The sequence below is a fragment of the Cyanistes caeruleus genome, chromosome 1, assembly GCF_971803275.1.
Source record: "Cyanistes caeruleus chromosome 1, bCyaCae1.hap1.1, whole genome shotgun sequence".
Classification (NCBI taxonomy): domain Eukaryota; kingdom Metazoa; phylum Chordata; class Aves; order Passeriformes; family Paridae; genus Cyanistes; species Cyanistes caeruleus.
The window spans coordinates 61255112-61273891 of NC_141701.1; the positions used below are offsets into that span (position 1 = coordinate 61255112).

Sequence of the window (18780 nt, forward strand, 5' to 3'; positions counted from 1 at the left end):
GGGTTGCTATAGCAGCGGCCGGCCGTGCCCGGGGGAGACCGCAGGGGTGAAAACCTGCTCGGGATTCAGCAGTGCCGCAGCCGGCGCTCGGTGCCCAGCGCTTCGCAGCGGGACCTGCGCCTGCAGGAGCTTCGGAAGGAGCTTAACCTGTCCCCCTGGGCGTGAGTTCCCAACTGCGGCGGTCTGGCTGGATGGAAAGTATTGTTATGCAATTAGAAATAAAGTTTTGGTAACAGGCACCTTTAAAGAAGCTTTTATCATTTCGAAAACTGCTTAGATCTTCTATTTTAAAATCACCGACTGAAAGCACAGGTACTTTTCCCCCCTTTCCTTTCTAGTCTGTCAGACTGATGCTGTAACAGGGATAAAAATACTGAAGGTGTCTTTATTACAATATTACACTGTGTAGTCTTTTCCTGTATTGTTGATTTAGGTTGATTGCTGTGTGCTGGTGTAAATGGAGGAGACTCTGGGAGGTGAAACCGAGTTAGGGGGACCAGATGAGCCCAGTTCCTCTCATGGTCACTCTGCACAGGAGGAATCAGAGCAACTGAGAGCAACACAACTTTCTTCTAAACCTCAGATTGATCTCTCTCCACCTCTCATTGCTATAAAAAAAGGTAAGGGAAAAAAATATTAAGTACTTCATGTCAGTTTTTTATGGGAAAAAAAATACAAGAACAAAATGAGAAACCAATTATTAAGTAGAGTGTTTAAGTTTACATATACTGGGTAAGTATGTGCTATTCTGAATCTGCCAGTGTAAGAACTGTGTGTGCTGAATGTGCCGTTTTCAGCTTTATAAATAAATAGGTACACATAAATAAACACATATATGTACACACACACACACACACACACACACACACACATATATATGTATGTATTTACAGGGTCATCCACAGTACAACTCTGATACCATAGCAGATTTCCTAATGTTGAATCATAGTAGGAATTAAAATGAGTAGTGCTCCATAATATAGTATACTTTACAGTATGACACATAATATGGTATCATTTTGCTGGAATATTTTAACAGTGGTAATAGATCAAATTAGTTCAAAAGTCACTGAACATAGTCATCTCCCTCTGTGCCTGTGGGTGCATCCCTTACTGATGTCCACTTTGCTTATGCATTCACTGACCTTGTAGAAGAAGATCACTTTAGAGAGTACTGAATAAATAGATATTCATGGCAACTGGAAAGAGGGGTGTGAGGCCATGAAGAAAGCTAATGCCACTTGTACTTTCAAGAAGGGCAAAAAAGAGAACTAAAGGCTAGTTGCATCACCTTAGTCCCTCGGAAGGTGGTGGATCAGCTAATCCCAGATACCATTTCCAGACATTCGAAGGACAAGAAGATGACTGGAAGTAGTCAGCATGCATTCAGCAAGGGAAGAAATGTGTTATCAACCTAATTTCTTTTTGCAAGGAAATGATTGGTGAGATTGATTTGCAATGAAGGGTGAGGTGAGAAAAGGTGAAGCCTTTTCTTCAGTAAGGCTTTTGACATATTCCTGTTGAGAATTTTTATTGTTCCCCTTGAGGTGGGTTAAACACATATTTGTTCTGAAATATATATAAGAAAATAATGAACAATGCATTGGACAGTCTTAAAACCATAACTGATTCTACTGGAAGTCTGCAAAGATGCTTCTTGAAGCAATTCCTTATATACACTTGCACCACCACCAGTCCTGTGAGCATCAACATGGAGCACCTCAGGTCAGCCTTGGGTCCACCCCCAGCACCAGCTCTGCTGCCCAAAGGTAGATTCTGAGCCAGGCATTCCTGGATGGCTACAAGACAAGCTGTGGCTGTTTCTTACCACCAAGGGAAACTATACTTCCTTAAAAGGGATTGTTCTGCCTCTGGTATTCCTGCTTCCAGACAGCTTAACTTGTTCTGCAGTTGGACCCTCTTTCTCTCTGTGCCATATTGTTCCTGGGTTACAAAGTACCGCTGATGAGCAGTTACAATTTAAATTCTCCCTTTGCTCCTGTGAGATCCTCATAGTGGAGCTGTTGAAGTATGGGCTGTCTGAGCAGAAAGTGAGATGGATTGAAAACATTGAACAGACAAGCCCAGAGGATGGTAATCAGCAGCACAAAGTTTGGCTGGAGCCCAGAAGGTAGCAGTGTACTTCGGGGATCAGCATGGGATCCAGTCCTTTTCAACATCTTCATTAATGATCTGGATGATGGGGCAGAGGGTAGCCTTAGCAAGGTTGCTAATAACACACAAAAGGGAGGGTTAGCCAATGCACCAGAGGGTTCTGCTGCCATCCAGAGGAACCTTGAGAGGCTGGAGAAAATTCCTGCACCTTGGGATGAACAAGTTCATGCAACAAAACTAGCTGAAACAGCTGGAAAACAGATTGGCAGGAAAGAATCTGAGATTCACAGTGGACAGGAAATTGAACATGTTCCGAGAATGGCTCTTGTGGCAAAGGAGGCTGATGATACTGTGGAGTCAATAAGGAGTATTGCCAGCAGGTTAAGTGATCCATCTTCTCCGTCCAGCACTGGTGAGGCCTCACCTGAAGTAGGGTGTCCAGTTTTAGCCTTCCTACTACAAGAGAGACATGAATATACTGGAAAGAGTCCAGTGAAGGGCCATGAAAATGATGGAAGCAGTAGAGCACCTCTCCTATGAAGAAAGGATAAGAGCTATGTCTGAGTGGGTTCTTCTCTGTGCATGTGAATGCCTGAAGGGAGGGTGTAAAGAAGAAGGACTCAAGCTTTTCTCCATGGTCTCCATGGTGTCCATTGATGGGACCAGAGGCAATGGTGGAAAATGAAACACAGGAGGTTCTCTCTGAACATCAGGAAACACTGTGAAGGTGACCAAGCACTTTGCAGATTGCCCAGGGAAGTTACCAAGTCTCCATCCTTGGAAATACTCAAAAGCCATATGGAAACAGTCCTGGACAACTGGCTCTAAGTAACCCTGCTTGAGCAGTATCCCTTCCAATATCAACCATTCTATGACTCTGTATATACATATTAATCAGGCAAAAAGAGATACAATTTTATAGAAAATTTATATGGAAATCCAGGCTATTAGGATTCTAATTTTGGTCACAATCTTATTATTTATATAAAATAGATTTAACAGTAATTCATGGAAGTTTGGTTTGGAGCTGCTCATAAGCATTACTGCATGCTGCACTGGGGATCCTATTTGCTGCCAATGATGGGATGTAAATGTCATTTTTTGAGAAATAAAATGGTCTCTTTTTCCCCAGTGTGAGAAGATGTTAGCTAGCAAATATGAAGACACAGCACTGCAGGTCTTGCAAATGCATTTGATGCACTTGAATAATTAGAACTTGTAATTGCTTTTAACTAGAGACAGAAAGCAAATATCATAGACATGGAGAGAGCCTGAAGACAAGGGGCACCGAGCTAGGATCTGCTGTCACAGGATCATCTTTGACTACTGTTCTTCCGGCAAGTGTTTTTGTTCTAAAGCACGTAGTCTTTTGTTCACTAAGTATTCTTCTATACAGATTTTTCTTTAAGTCTACACTGACAAAAGCTTGTCTAATGCTGAAGCAAGCTTAATTCCTTCAGTCTCAGTTAATTGCAAGGAAAAGAACAGTGAACCACTCAAAAGTGTCTACAGTGTTAAGGCACTGACTTTCTGTGCTCACTATGGGTGTTGCTGGGATTTTGGGTTCTTTGATGTATTTTTTTTGTCATCTGGTTAATACCCATTCTTTGCCATGTTAAAAATTAATGTTGTTTAAGAACACTTGAATAAGGACATACTGTATTAGGGAAGGCCTATGCAAAATAACAGATCCAGTTGTTGACATGGAAACCAGAGATGATAAAAGACTGACATAGATGAGTTGGGAATCACAATACCTGATGAATCACAATCAGCTTTTAGAGATATCAGAAGGGTACTGACCAACAACTACAGGTATTCAGACATGGTCACTGTCTCCTGGTCTCTAAGAGGTGCAGGTAGAGACAAGAGTGGATGGAAAACATCCGTTCAGAGTCTGGGGTAAGACCAAATGGTAAGAAGCGAAGGCAGAAGTTGGCCAGCCTTTTTGTTTTTTAATCTAAGAGTGGGATTGATTAATTAAAATTCCAATTAATGTAGAGTACTGGGAAGTGATGTAAGTTACCTTTTTTTCTGTCTGGTAAAACTGTAAGGTACAGAGACACTTCAGACACTTCCAAACCCCAGACACTCATGTCAGTGGGAGCTATGTATAGAGGGAAATGATCAGTATGGTTACTTATTTACACAAATCTTTAGTTTTCCATATAGCTTCTGAAGATTTTCTGTTGACTTAAAAATATTAGTCACCATATCTATTTTCAGTCTTGCTCACACTGATAGGAAGATTTTGAAAAATACTTTTTTTTACATAAATCCTCTTTATAATTGTGCTGCTACCTTTATATGATCTGTATATTAATCATCAATTTTATATTTATTCCTGTGGTAACTGATTTAATAGTGGTTTGGTTTATTTATTTCCTTTAGGGTAATAACTTGATACTATATATTAAAATGCTGGCAGTATAGATATCAATCCTTAATCTGGAATATGGACATGCAGAATTTTGGAACCTGGATTCCCAAAGCTGAGATTTGAATTAGAGCTGTTATAGTGCTAAATTTGTATTGTGACCTTAGTATGGATCCACATTTGGTTCTGAGATCTTGGAGTTTCAGATATATAGTTTTCACAGCAGCTTTATACTGAGAAATAATTCTGGCCTAGCAAGTTAATTATTACTGTTCTTTTCCCTGTACATTCCTTACATGTAATTTTTTTATGTTCCTGCTTGAAGTAGTTTATGAAACCAGCTTAAAGATCAACAATACAAAATACAAACCTTAAGTGAGGAAAAATAATCTCTCTATAACAAACTTCTATTTTGTAGTCTGCTGTTAAGAAAAGTATAGTGCTTTCCAGTGAAAGCAGAAAAGAATTAGCCAAGCAAGCCAAAGTAACCAAAGAGGAGAGAAGAGCTCAGATTGACGGAAGGCACAGGTATTTGATATCAAGATTAGCAGATGGGATAGACTTGAGTGAGCAGCAAGTGGAGGAGACTATTATTTCTGATGACAAGGTAAATATTAATTAAATTGTTATTACAAGAAATATTTCCAAAATTTTCAGTGTTTTGAAACTATCTCAGAATTAACTACAATTGTTTTTTTGTTTATTTTTTTTAGTTTGAACTAATAGGACAATTCTTTGCCCCTAGTGGGCTTAAAAAGCTGATCTTCTTTTACCAAGATGTATTGCAGGTACGTTTCCATTACTGCTTCTGCAAAAGCAAATTTGCTTTTAAAAAATAATAAATCACATAACTGTTGCAAAATTTAAAAAATCTTAATGGATTTTTTTTTCTTTTTTTTTTTTGCTATTTATGGCCGTGTGGAAAGAACTTGGACCTCACTGTTTAAATGCTTCCATCTTGGTTTACATGAAAATTGGAGGATGCTTTGTGGCATAGTTTGATGCTGTTCTTGTTTTCACAAAAGAAAACTTAAAAATGGCCAAGTAGAGTAAAAATTCAGATTTCAAAAGTCATAGAGATAATTGAGACAAAGTGTTAATGATATTTAGACTTTAAAATACTAGATTAGCTAGCATAAGTATTATAGGAATGGGGGAGCTGTCTGTGTAAGAATCAGTTTATTTTCTTTTGGTTTGAACTGCACCAACTCCACTATGGACAAAGCACTCATTCAAGAGGGTAAAAATGGTACAATTTCTTTCTAAATTAAGGTGGCATTATATTCAGGTCTGTCCCATTCTGCAGAAAATAAGTTTTGAAAACTGTGACTAGAAATAAAGCAATTGTGGTCCCCAAGTTATATTTTTCTCCCTTTAAGTTTTGTGAAGGAAAAGCCTTTGCATAAAGAGCGAAATAATTTGTTCCGCTTCCACTGAATGTGTGATATCAGAAGGTGTCAAGTGGCCTTCACATTGTCTTACACAACTCTTGTGGGCTTCCAGAACTGCAGAAGTCCTTCATAAGTCCTTTCAAATTATGCCAGTGAGGAGCCATGGTAGGGAGAGCTAATTCACCCTGTGGTGGTATTTCGGGCTTGTTGAGGAGAAAAACTGATTGATAATTCTTGATCATCAGTTAAATGCAGAATGAATTACAGAATCATTATAGCCTAGATAAATTAAAAGAACTTTTGAGTGGTACTGGAATTGCTTAGAGACTTTGCAAAGCACAGAATGAGCTCTGCTGTCAAAACAGTTTAATCAATTTTTCATTTCAGTGAGACTAGGCATGCACATTTCTGGGATAAATGTCTTGTTCTCTGACTTAAATCAAGATGAAACAAAGAATCTTGACCTTGTTTTCCTTAACTGACAAATCAGAAATAAATGCGCAGCCTGGGCTAAATGAAACATTTCATTGCTGCATCTAATTGTGTTTTATTTTGACCCCTTTAACCGTAAAAAAATAATTTATGAAAGTTCTGTTTCAGAAGCAGCATAGCATAAAAATATTTCTGACGGAAAGTATGAATGCCATTTCTAGCATTTTCCACCACATTCTTATGAGTGAAGAGATCTCATTAATTTGACTGTTCTGCCAACAATTTGATATCAAGCACACTGGAGAATTGGAGTTTAATTAAGAGCAATATTAGATGTGCTTGCCCTGTTGCTCTTGGAGACAAAAGACTGAGCAGGGCAAACTATTGGCCTGACTAGTAGTCATGTCCATACCAGGATTTATCAAATCTGCTCCTTCTCATCCCTTCATCTCTCTTTTTCGCCGTCTTAGGTGCATGATGTTCACTTGAAACCACGTGTGGGGGTCAGCAGATGCTGATTTGGGGTGGAAGTGAGGAGCCACTCCTGTGTATCACACATCACCTATTTAGTCTAGCAAGAGCTGAACACTTGACTTTCTAGGAAGAAGGCTCTCCTCAGCTTTAAAGAGAAATGTACCTGCAAGCTTCTCCCACATTATTTTCTGTTACATTTTTCCAAGTTTCAACAGATTATTTTACAAAATACATGACACATAATTAGAGGGAAGGAGGTCTTTATTAGGTTTAAGCTTTTTTGTTGCTTCAAAGAGAAGAGGTTAAATACATCTCAGTGGAGAGGAGCCAGTGTCAGCAAAGCTTCCCACAGAGGAAGTTTTTCTGTGATGTCTGGTAAAAGCAGTGGGCAGAGAACTAAATTTCTTTGCATTGTTGGTAGGATCTAGATGATGGCATTGCTTGCGATTCCCATTCACAGTTTCATTATGACTTTGCAGACCAAGCATATGATTCTTTGTGTGAGATATTCAGTTTGTTTTAATAGAGGAAGTTTCACACGGAAACACTTCAGATTTAATTTAGTTATCTCTTCTGACTTTCACCCCTTCTTGTTTGATGTTTTTTTGTTTTCTGGCAGGGTTTTTTTACTTTTTTTTTTTACTTTATTTTTTTATTTCTGAAAGAATGGGGCTGTGAAACTGTTTACTGGGATTCGGGCAAAACTTATTCTCCAGAAAATGCAAACCTCGTGATTTCTATCTGGGAATTAAAAACTGAATCAAAATAAACTTAGGTATAATTCACATATTCAAATGGATGAAGTATTTGTATGATATAATTTTATTTTATTAACCTCTTATTTATAATTTAATTGCTAGCAAAAGTCGAGTGCATCATTGAGGCCAGATGGGTCAACAAACAATTTGCCTCAGAAGAAGTTATTTATTACCATGGGTTCTACTGAGGTATGGTTGAAAAAGTTCATTAGATGACATTTAAAAAGTAAAATATTGAAAAGACATAACAGTTCTGCAGTATCATACAATTTTTCATAGTTCTTGGATAGATATTTAAATACTTAGTCTCTGTTCTCATAATTCAGGGTCTCACAGCATTTCTTGAGCTGAGGTTGGCCTTCATCAGTAAAGAAGTAGTGATTTCACTATCTAAGGGGAGAGCAGGACAAATAAATCCTTGTTAAAAATTGCAGATCCTAACATTTTTATAATGACTGCATGTTAAGTATCTTCCAGGGCTTGTGCACTTCTAGTTTAAAAGTGCAGTTCTTCAGTGGTTTTCTATGCCCTTTCATATAGTAATAGTGCACATTACTCAAAAGAATACCTTTAATAAGTCCTTTCTTGCATTCAAACTTTTATAATAACTTCTTTCCTGTAATATCTAAGCATTAGTCAACAACATATTCAGAGTTGTCATTAGGATTTTTGATTAAATTTTGTTTTTTCAATCTCTTTTGGGGGAAATTGACTCTTCATATACAATGGTCTTTGAATAAGGCCTGGTGATGCTTTGGTTTTCCTTTTTGTCGTTATTGCTGTTGTTTCTTGTCAGGCCCAAAGAGCTTATGTTAACATTGTAATGCCAGAAATGTAATGCCAGAAAGGACATAGCAGAAGAATTCTTCCTTGCTTTCAAGGGAAGAGTGAGGTTCATTCCTCTGCCAATTGGGCCAACTAGAATGGCTTTTCAAATTTGCCGAAGTTGAGTTATTATTAGGCTTGTTATTAGGTTTAATGGATAAATAGATAAATAAGCATAGTTTACGTACAATAATAGGAAATAGCCTAGCTCACAAGCTCTCCCTGAATTGCATTTTCTTAGTAGAGGTGCAACACTGAATCAGTCTGTCCAAAAGGGCATAATTGACATTCTTGTGTCAGACAGGAAAAAAACCAGTATTTGTTTTGAGAAGGACAGGTTTTCAAATATCCTGCAAACAGTTTCGCTATCTTTTTGAGTAATTGATTTTTTACAGTTTTGTTTTCAGCACATTTTTAGGGTAGGTACATTTTAAAGTAAATTACTATTACTGTATACATGTATTCTTTTTAATTGTATGCATTTGGTCCTATTTACAGGACTTTACAGGAACTTGTGCATTTTTCCTAAGAACATCAGATGAAGTTATAACTGCATCAAATGTCTCTCAGGTCAGAGCAAAATCATGCAGTATTCACAGGTTCATATTTTTTCAGACCTTTAATCGTGCAACTGGAGTCAGAAAAAAATAGGGAATGCTTTCATGAAAATGTCTAGTTGTATGATAGACATAATTTCTTTTTCATAAGAGTAAGTATTTGTAATAAAGTAAAATTCTAATGATTTATAAATTAGCTACTGCAGTATTATTAAACCCCAAGATTTTAATTATATAAAAATCATTAATTATTCATTAAGATATAAATTTTAATGACAATAGGGAATAGAGGCCTAAACCGGAAGATTTTAAATAATGAGCCTAAATTATTGAAATGCTGCACTTAAACTGTATCTTCTAAACTTTTAAAATAAAGATAATTCTTGAAACCAACATAAGGTTTTCCAGCCTCTCATAGCTTGTTGTATTTAAAAATGTACTGTAACAGCCTTTTCTGACTTTCAGAGATATTTCTGTTACATAGTTATGGACTGTGAATGTATTTAAATTTCACTCAAATAGTGTAATGCTGCAGAAGTCAACATGCATGGAGCTAATTTTTGTTTCTTCCCAAAGGAGGTGAATTTTGGCATGTTTGATTGTACTAATGGCAATATCCTTTGGGGACTGGAATTCTTCTTGTCCCAGATCATGATACCAGCACTTAAATCCCAACAGGTAATCAAGCAATCCATCTATTTTTCTCAAGAACATGTGGAAGTAAGGCATGTTGCTGCTGCAGTTCTGTTTGTACATCTGTTGGACCTAGAACAGTGGATATAAGAAAATAAAAGTCTAATATAAGCCTTTATGAGACTCATGCAATTTGTATGTAGACAAATGTTTGAAATTCATGTAGCTGTGTTAATTTTCAAGCAATAGTGCCAGCTTTAATTAATATGACAAAGGAGAATATAACACAGCAACCATGCCAAGGTAAAGCTGTGATGACTTTATGAAAAATAGATTAAACCTGGATTCAAAGAAGTGTCAAGTCCTTATGGCAACACAAGGGGTCAGTCCATGCCTTTATTCTGGAGCATGAACAGCAAGAACAGTGTTATATCCAGAATATCCAGCTTCTTTGAGTTGTCCTTATTCTGTGGTTCTCGTAAAGCACCACAGTTTGTTCAGTTACCTCTGGAAACACACATTCAGAGGTGGCAAATAAAAAGAAGTTCACCCTCATACTCAGCAGACAGTGGTGTGTGCTGTTACCATACACTACCATACACATTTTCTGTCCCCAGGAGCAGAAATGGAGATTAGAGTCTGTTTTCTCTGTTCAGAAGGAGAAAAATAACACTAAATAAAATACAATCCAGTGTAAAATCAGCAACAGCTGACTTCAGAGTCAAGTCAGAGACTTTCATTTCTTAGAGCCTCTTGCTTGATTGTCTCTTCTTGTCTAACAGAATAATTAAATCAATGCACACTTTAAAGTATTGATGAGTATATTTTAAAGGGCATGTTGATAAATCTTTATATACTGCCATGAATTAAAAATACTTTTCTAATGAAAAATGCCTTTTGTGGTCAAAAAACAAAAGGAAGTGTGACCCTCACTTTTTTGGTTTTTGCATAAATCAGAACTGGGGAGCTGTGAAAGAAGGCTTGAAGAACAGCCAGATACAAGAGTTTTTGTATGCAGTGGATAAATTTGTGAGTACTTTGTCATCAAATAGACAGAATATAGAAGATAAAATTCAGCTCACAAAAGTGGATATTGATATTTATGTCAGAAACTTACAGAACCCATCTGATTACATAACTGCAGGTGAGTAATTCCTACACTAGAGCAAATGCAATGGTGCTGTTTATAAAAGAAACACTACTAATGTTATGTCATTAATAAATGTTGCTAATGTTATGTTGTTAGTAAAAATCTACTTTGAAGAATTAATTAATCTTCCCTGAGCTGTATACATTTTTCTGCTTACTTTTGCCAGGTTTGTGATTGTTTAATTATAAGACCATCAATCATTTGCCCATACTTTAGTTCATAGATCTTAAAGAATTAGATAGTTACTTGATATATTATGCAAGCAGCAGTCTGGATCCCTCCTAGTTTACTGGCCAAGTAGCTGCTGAGTGAATCAATATACTAGTGTGTGTACTATTCACTTCCTTTGATACTGGGAAAATTCTATCCAATGTTGTCTGACTAAGTGAATAAAAACACCTGTATTTCTAAAAAAAAAATATTCACATATGTGTTTTTATAAGAAAAAGAGTAGTTATGTCTCTTTCAACAATAGCTTTCTACCATTTCTTATGAACTTGCTGTATTTCTAAATGCTTCCATTGTAAAGGATATGCAGTAGTAACAGAGTAGGTACACACAAGAATTATATGTGTGCATCTTGCTCTTACAGCCTTAATCTTTTCCTGCTGGTCAGTGATTCAAGTATACAGAGTTTATTTACTGTCAGATTGTGCTTGGCAAGAACACTTTGCTTCTGTAGTTTAAATTTCTGTATTTTTTTCTTGGTGCTCATACGACTGTCCAATTCTATGGTTTTGAAGGCACTAACACAGAGGTCACTGAGAAACTTGAAGAAGTGGTCATGATTTGGACCAAGCAGATTAGACAGGTTTTAGTGGAGAGTGAACAAATTAGAAGAGAAGCTGATGATGTTGGTCCATCTGCAGAGCTGGAACACTGGAAGTCAAGAATGTCATCATTTAACAGGTGAAATCCCTGTATTATTTCTCACAGAATCTTAAAAAAAAAAAGATTTTTTAAAAATAAGTGTTAACTTTTATTCCAGAGAGAGAGAGTATTAAATATATTTCTTTCTTCAAAGCCTTTTAGACGAGATCAAGAGTTCAAGAGTAAAGAAAATTATAAGCATTCTTCAGGCAGCAAGATCAAAGACCTTAAAACAGTGGAAGGAACTGGTAATTACTACTTGTAATTAGAATTGTAAATTATTACAGTACTGTATTTGTAATATATACAGAACTGAACATAATGCTAAAAATAAAAATAACTTTGAGCGTTTTTGCTGGCTTTATGCTGTGGTTTGTTATCCATTTGTTGGCATGCATAGCATCAATGATTCTGAAATTAAATAGAAAACCTGAAAAGAAGTAAATGCTTTTGTAATGTGTCTTTTATTAACATTACAGGTGGATAGCTTGTATGAAAGTAAAGCAGTGCAGCAATACAACATTTTTCTGTCTCTGACAAGCTGAACCCTGTGCAGACCAACTGTAGTAGTCTGAAAGTCCATCATACTGCTTTTAGAATTGTTGAGAGAGGACTTCTGGTGGCATGACTGCTGCTTCATACAAGTGGATAGCTTATCAGGCAGAACTGTGGGCAAGCCAGAAAATAAGCTGTAGATCATATACAGTAAATGAGACCCTCACCCACCCCCACCCCAAGAATGTAGGTCTTCTATTGCTTAAAAATGTATTCTACTGCTTTAAGAATAGACCAGGAAGAGTTTTTGATTTTGTGATTACCATATTTGCAAACTTTTATGATAAATGGAATTTGGATAAAAGTGTCTGTACAGAGCCAGTACAAGCCAAGGATGATGAATTAGATTTCTTTCTTCCTATGAACTAGCCCCCTAAGTAGTGGATAGTTTTACCTGACACGAACATGAGGATATACAGATATTAGTTGTGAATTCATTGTCCCTTAGAAATGTTTGTTAAACAATGCTGGGAAGATTCCTGAAGTAACATTTCAGGGATCTTGTCTAAGTTCTGTAGAATGGGTCCAGTGCTGAAACCATTCTAAAATCTAAGTTGGAACCACAAAGAGGAAAAAGTTTTGTAGGTATAAATAAGGACTTGCTTTAAATAACATTCAAAATGTTGCTGACCTTGAAAGGTTTTATCAATTTTTGCATGTAAAAGCAGTTATTTCTTTTGTGAAAAATAAATAGCATATTTGAAAGCGCTTCTGTGGGAATGTGTTTGCCAGATTTAATCATAGCCTTGTGTGCTGTAGAAGAGAAAGAGCCTGTTCAGAGAATTTTCACAGTAATAATTCTATTCCTTTCTTTTTTCTCATCCCTTCAGGATGGTAGTATAACAATTGCTGCCAATGAAGCTAAAGACAATGTGAGGTATTTGTATGCACTGGATAAATTTTTTGGTCCACTTGCCAGTGCTTCACCTGTAAGTACTTTAAAGGCATTTAATGTGAAATTCAGAAAAGAAAGGGAGGGTTTCTGTTACTGTAAAAAAGCTATTTTTCCTTTTAATATTTAACTCTTTTACTTAATTATTAGTGGACAGCTTAACTCCTTAGGCATTAGTGAATTGAGCTTACTGATTTTGAATTAACCAGACGTAATAATACTTTTTTTTTTTAAGTAGTTATCATTTCATAAGATAATTAAGGGATATGAAAAAACTAAGCATTAGATTGTGTTTTTCTTAACTCCATAATGAGCTGAATTGCCTTTGTGAGTTTGGGTCTCAATGGCAGCTCTTCTGTCTGCATGCTTTATTTAGGAATTACTTGTGATTGTTTTATTGCAAAAGTCATAAAATGATCTTAAACCTTGGGTTGAGCTGAAATTGGTCAGCTTCCACTTATTTTATAGTTTAAAGCTGTTTCTCTTGTACATAGCACTGTCATCCTGGTTGATAAAACTTATTTTCATAACCATATGGGTCTCATTTTTTTAAGTGAGAACATGAATTTTAACTATACAGACACTAGACAAAATTGTCTAAGCTTCCATAGTTCAGAACATTTACACATAATCCAGTTGGTAACAATTTCTAAATAATATTTTCAAAGCTTGATCTCTTTTGAATACATTCTGCTGTTTTACACCGCACTTCTTTTGCAAATATTCACTGTTCTGCCATATTGGACTTGACTTTTAGATACCATACCATTTTTTACCTTTTTCTAGACCAGTCTCATGTTCTGAGTTCTCAGTGTATCTGGCTTGCATGGACTTCTCTGGAGTATTTCTGTGGGACAGAAAACTATAGGTCAGCATCCAGTAAACGTGAAATTATTGTTGCCTTGTCTCTCCCTTCTGGATTTCTCTTCTGTACAGATCAAGGCAAAATGAGCAAAGGCCAACTTTCTTGTTGTCCTTCCTACAGAAATCCAACATTTTTCCAGGAGAGTATGACCTATTTTCCTCAAGTAGTATGTTCCTCTGCAAAGCAGATTACAGCACCTTCCTATACTGGAGGCCATGGCCAAGCAGAGTAGAGTCTCTGGTTTTCCTGTGGAAGATCCCAATTTGTAAAAGATCTATTCATTTATTCATTGCCCTTTTTCCGTGCTTTTTGTCTTGGTCAAGACAATTCCCCACAAGTGAATTGGATGGTCCATTTTGTAATGACAAAACCACAAAAAGATGTTTGTCCACTGACAAACATATTCCCAGAGCTGTCACACTTTTTATTGTGTTAAACTTCAGGAAATTCAGATTTCTGTCTTTCCCATTTTTTTGTTGTTATAGGTAACAGTGATGGAACACATCCCCAGTTTAATGAACACTGTCTGTATGATCTACTGTACATCACCATACTTCAACACATCAGAGCGTATGACATCCCTGTTTCTTAAAATCACCAACCAAATTATTAAGACATGCAAGACTTATCTATGTGAAGGTGTTTCAAAAATCTGGGACCTGGACAGGTGATAGAATTTAAATAATTTTATTTTCTGTTGTTGACATTAGAAGTAAAATTACAGATTAATTGTCAAGAATATTAATAGATAAATTGAAGTAGCCCTTTGTCCTCCTGCTAATCACTGATACCTATATTTATTAATTTAATTTAATTTAATTTGATTAATTTAATTACTATTTAATTTGGTAACTACTAATTCTATATAGAATTAAGTACTCTGCAAATTTACTGTCTATTTTGAAAAATCCTGTTATTGGAAACTGTGTAATATATACTAGTATACAACACTTGATATACTGTCCACAATATTTTTTACACCAAAACACACTTAAGAAATTGGGAGGTGAAATACTTCATAGAACAGCTCCAAGGACAGACTGGCAAAGTTCCATCCAAGATTTATATTTTGCCGTTACTGGACATGAAAGTCAGTTTGAGGAAGGGAACAAGATAGATATATATATATATATATATATATATATATATTGACAAAAATCACAGCTCAATTGTATTGTGTGGCATTCCAAGGAAGGGATGAGTTAGCTGCTCTACAGCTACTTGTCCAAGTGCTACACTGAGCATAAATGGAAGCACAGAGGTGTTTGTATGAGACTTATTGTACATTGAGTGGTGAATGCTGATGTCACCAGCAGAACAAGTGTATCTGAAGGACGGCAAGTGCAGGTAACACAGGAATAACACATACTACAAGAGCAGGTCAATTATTTTCATGAAAAAAAAAGGGGGAACCACAGAGAGAAGTTAAGATGAACATGACATCTGAAGTTGTCAACTAGAAAATTAATAATTGGAATAGTCTCTTGGAATAGTGTAACTGAAGTAAGATTAAGGATATTGACATGAAAAGGAAAAGGTGTTACAAGCTTCATCAAAGCAGATAGTCAGGATGTCTCTGCTTATATTATAGCCAAGTCAAAGTGACGCTGATGTAACAGGCTACAAGACGTACATCTAACTATTTTGATTCCTCCTGTATTTTGGTGTAGATAAAGGGAATTTTTCAGAAGTTAGTACCATAGTCAATTAAGTACTGATTATGCTTATTATAAGTAATTAATGTAAATAAAAGAATACTTTTTTTTTTTTTTAAAATTCTAGCTGAATTTATTTCTGAGACATTCTTCTCATTTACTTAATCTGCTATTCCTGCAGAAATTTGTCCCAGTTAATGGTTTTGGCCTATAAATTCCACTATCATTTTAATTCCCAGTAATCTTTCGGAAGATGAAAGACATAACCAAAGTGGAGGAACAGCTCTGGGCAAATGGCTTATGGCTTGTTTCCATGCCTCATCCATGTATCTCATGTGGTACCTCAGGGTTAACGAACAACTGTGTGTAAGATGTAGCTATCTATGGCCTTAGGAACTAAATTCTTCCTGGCATATCTTTTTAAAGAAACAATAGTCTTCTCATCCTTATTTTAGTATGGAAAAATACTTCTCCAGTCTTGTCCACTTAGAAAAAATATAAAGAAACAAAGGAAAGCCTATCATCAATACTTGGTACAGAAGATGAGAAACAGCCAAGCTGTTATCATTTGGTAGTCAGCATTATCCTGGTATACATCCTTTGTGGACTGCCACGCAAGTTTCGGATTGATGACAACAAAACCCAAGATAAAAATATCCAGTCTAGATAACAGATCGAAGTAAAAAACTTTTGACTCAAGAACGTCATATTTTTAGTATTTTTCATGTGGTGCATAATTTTGTGTTCTTGTTTTGCAAAGTTGCATATTTGACAAAAATATTTTATTTTTATTTATACTCTTTTGAAGACCTTGGGATGATTCTCTGTCTTCTGTGTTTTCTTCCTCAGGCAAGAATTGCTAAAGAGGATACAACAGTGCATTTTCCTCAAAGAAAAGTACCAAGCATCCTTTCAGAAAATTAGGGAGGAGCTAAAGGAAAGTGACAGGCAGTTTGATATCAGGTAAATAATTTACTCCAATATTGAATCATAATTATGAGTACAATTTATAAATGAGATGAAATTATATCTGCTGGCTAAATATTCAATTAAAATGAAGTCTTTTTTATAACCAGGAGATGAACTTGCAGAGTGGATTTTTATTTTTATTCAGGAGTCAAACAAGTTTTTCCCAGTCACTTGTTGATTCAGCAAGTCCAGTAGGACTTCAGAGGAATTTAGGCATTTATTAACTGAATACAAATATACATGTATGGTATGAGCTCCTAAAAAATTTGAATCATGAATATAAGTGAAAACACTCTCAGGGAATTCAGTCAGCTTTTAGCTGGGTTCTCTATCACAATACCAAGGAGAGTTTTACCTGTACTGGCACTTAAATCATGAGGCATTTGTTGGTATTGTGCATTCACATTTTCTTTTCCTGCAATTATTTTATTTGAAAGAGTTACTCCTGTGAAATGTGGTAAAGGCTTTTAATTGAAACGTGTAAGGATTAAGCATATTGTGGTTCATATATGTGAGTTTAAAATTTTTTTGTTGATATGTAATCATAACAATATGATTTTTTTGGGTGTGAAACTTAATAGCAGCTCTGGTAGAATATGTGTGTTAAATAAAAATCTGTTGCAAAGAAATTTTCATAGAAATCCGTCTGTTGTTTTTATTGTTAGTGAAAACTACATATTTGGAAAATTTGAGACCTTCTGTAAACGTTTGGAGAAAATTGCAGATATGAGCAATACAATGGAAAGCCTTTTAGAGCTCCAGCGTATAAAAATAGAAGGCATTGATGAGATCACTACTCAATACCAGAGCATTGCTACAAATACAAAATCCAAACAGTATGATGTTCTGGACTACAGGAAAAAAGAGGTACTTCCATTCAGCACTTTTGTGACACTGCTAATTCTGTGCTTTTCATTGGAATTATATAAAGAATGTTGATTATAAAAATGCATATATTATTTTGCAGTAACGACACTACCAATACTCTCATATCTTTAAATACAATTTAAAGTGTTAGGGTAATTTTTTTTTTACGTCAAATGTTTTTATAACTTTTTGTAAACTGGGTTTTGTGTGATAGGTAATGCTACAAACTAATTTTCCTAAGCCTGATTGTTTTGAGATGCATATATTTTGAGCTGCAGAGTGAGAACTAATTTAGGTATGTTAACACACCAAATACAGTTTGCTTGATTATAAGTGTTACTCAGTATTATTAAAAATAATAGCAATGGCAGTATTACAGCAAAGTTAGTAAAGGCACATAATTGCACATTTTGGATTGAGAGGGGAAATGATATTGCTCTCAGTACTGAACAGAATGATAAAAGCTAAAGTGGCTTTTCAAATGCTTTTCAAATGTCATGTTTTAATCCTGTCCATGCTGGAAATGAGCTGCTTTTCCTGACCTATAGTCTGCTTGTTTTGCAGAGCTGGTGGCCTTGCAATAGAAGTCCTAGTAGTATTGACTCACTCTCCTGCCTTCCTGAACTAAAGCTTACCACTGTCATTAACTTTCCCTTAAACATTTAACTCGGGAGCACTTCTGACTTTCTTCTGACTTTGATGGCTTATGTTTCTCTAATACTTCCTGTGTGTTTCTGTAATGCCTGCTGCGTGGCTCCTTTCTGAAAGAGGGCATTTACTGGTCACTGGAATTTGGAGGGGTTAAAATTACTTTTTTATTATTTTTTATTTATTATTTTGTACTGTCTTCCCAAGCTTGTGCACTGCTCTCTGTGAGAGAAGTTGACATTGAACTCCTTTTGTCAGGCCCTCAGTATTTTGAACTCTTAAGAAAAAATTGTTACAGACAAATACCCAAATTACTTGTAGGAGCTGCCAAATTTAGTAGCAGCCTCCATTAGTCCACAAAGTGCTCTGAAGAGCCTGCCAGTTTGCTCACCTTGGATGGGTTTCATACCTGGACGGTGAGCTGAGCACTCTCCTTTGTCAGGGCTACAAGTAGCGGGTGAATATGCTTTGTTCTTCCTGATGAGGTTATGAGTTTTCCTCAGCCTGTCTGTGTTCCTTTGCACTCCCTGGTGTTCATGAAGATGAGGCTTTAAACTTTTAACCTAGCCCTGCTTGTGTTTTGTTTGCTTTGCTTAGAGTGTAAATGCCTTTGCTGCTGGAGTTGTTCCTATTCTTTTTAATGCAGTGCTGAACGCACACACCGGGTAGACAAAACAGATTCCCAAAAAGCTTCACAGAAAGGATTTTTTAAATAAAACAAAAGCAGCATTATAGATGATTTTTTTC

The 18780-nt window shown here is 36.0% G+C and overlaps 1 protein-coding gene across 1 annotated transcript in view; it reads left to right on the top strand.

Moving 5' to 3' along the window:
- Positions 1-10: 10 nt before the first annotated feature.
- LOC111925299 (dynein axonemal heavy chain 5-like) overlaps positions 11-18780 on the top strand; it is a 152215-nt gene continuing 133445 nt past the window's right edge. Inside the window, exons 1-15 of the mRNA XM_023921726.2 lie at positions 11-312; positions 434-620; positions 3352-3452; positions 4911-5099; positions 5206-5280; positions 7650-7736; positions 8871-8942; positions 9506-9607; positions 10520-10706; positions 11456-11621; positions 11737-11830; positions 12968-13066; positions 14380-14561; positions 16399-16512; positions 17184-17385. Of these exons, the coding sequence (XP_023777494.2) occupies positions 458-620; positions 3352-3452; positions 4911-5099; positions 5206-5280; positions 7650-7736; positions 8871-8942; positions 9506-9607; positions 10520-10706; positions 11456-11621; positions 11737-11830; positions 12968-13066; positions 14380-14561; positions 16399-16512; positions 17184-17385 (1833 nt within the window). The 5' untranslated portion in view covers positions 11-312; positions 434-457. The remainder of the gene's footprint in view (positions 313-433; positions 621-3351; positions 3453-4910; positions 5100-5205; positions 5281-7649; positions 7737-8870; positions 8943-9505; positions 9608-10519; positions 10707-11455; positions 11622-11736; positions 11831-12967; positions 13067-14379; positions 14562-16398; positions 16513-17183; positions 17386-18780) is intronic.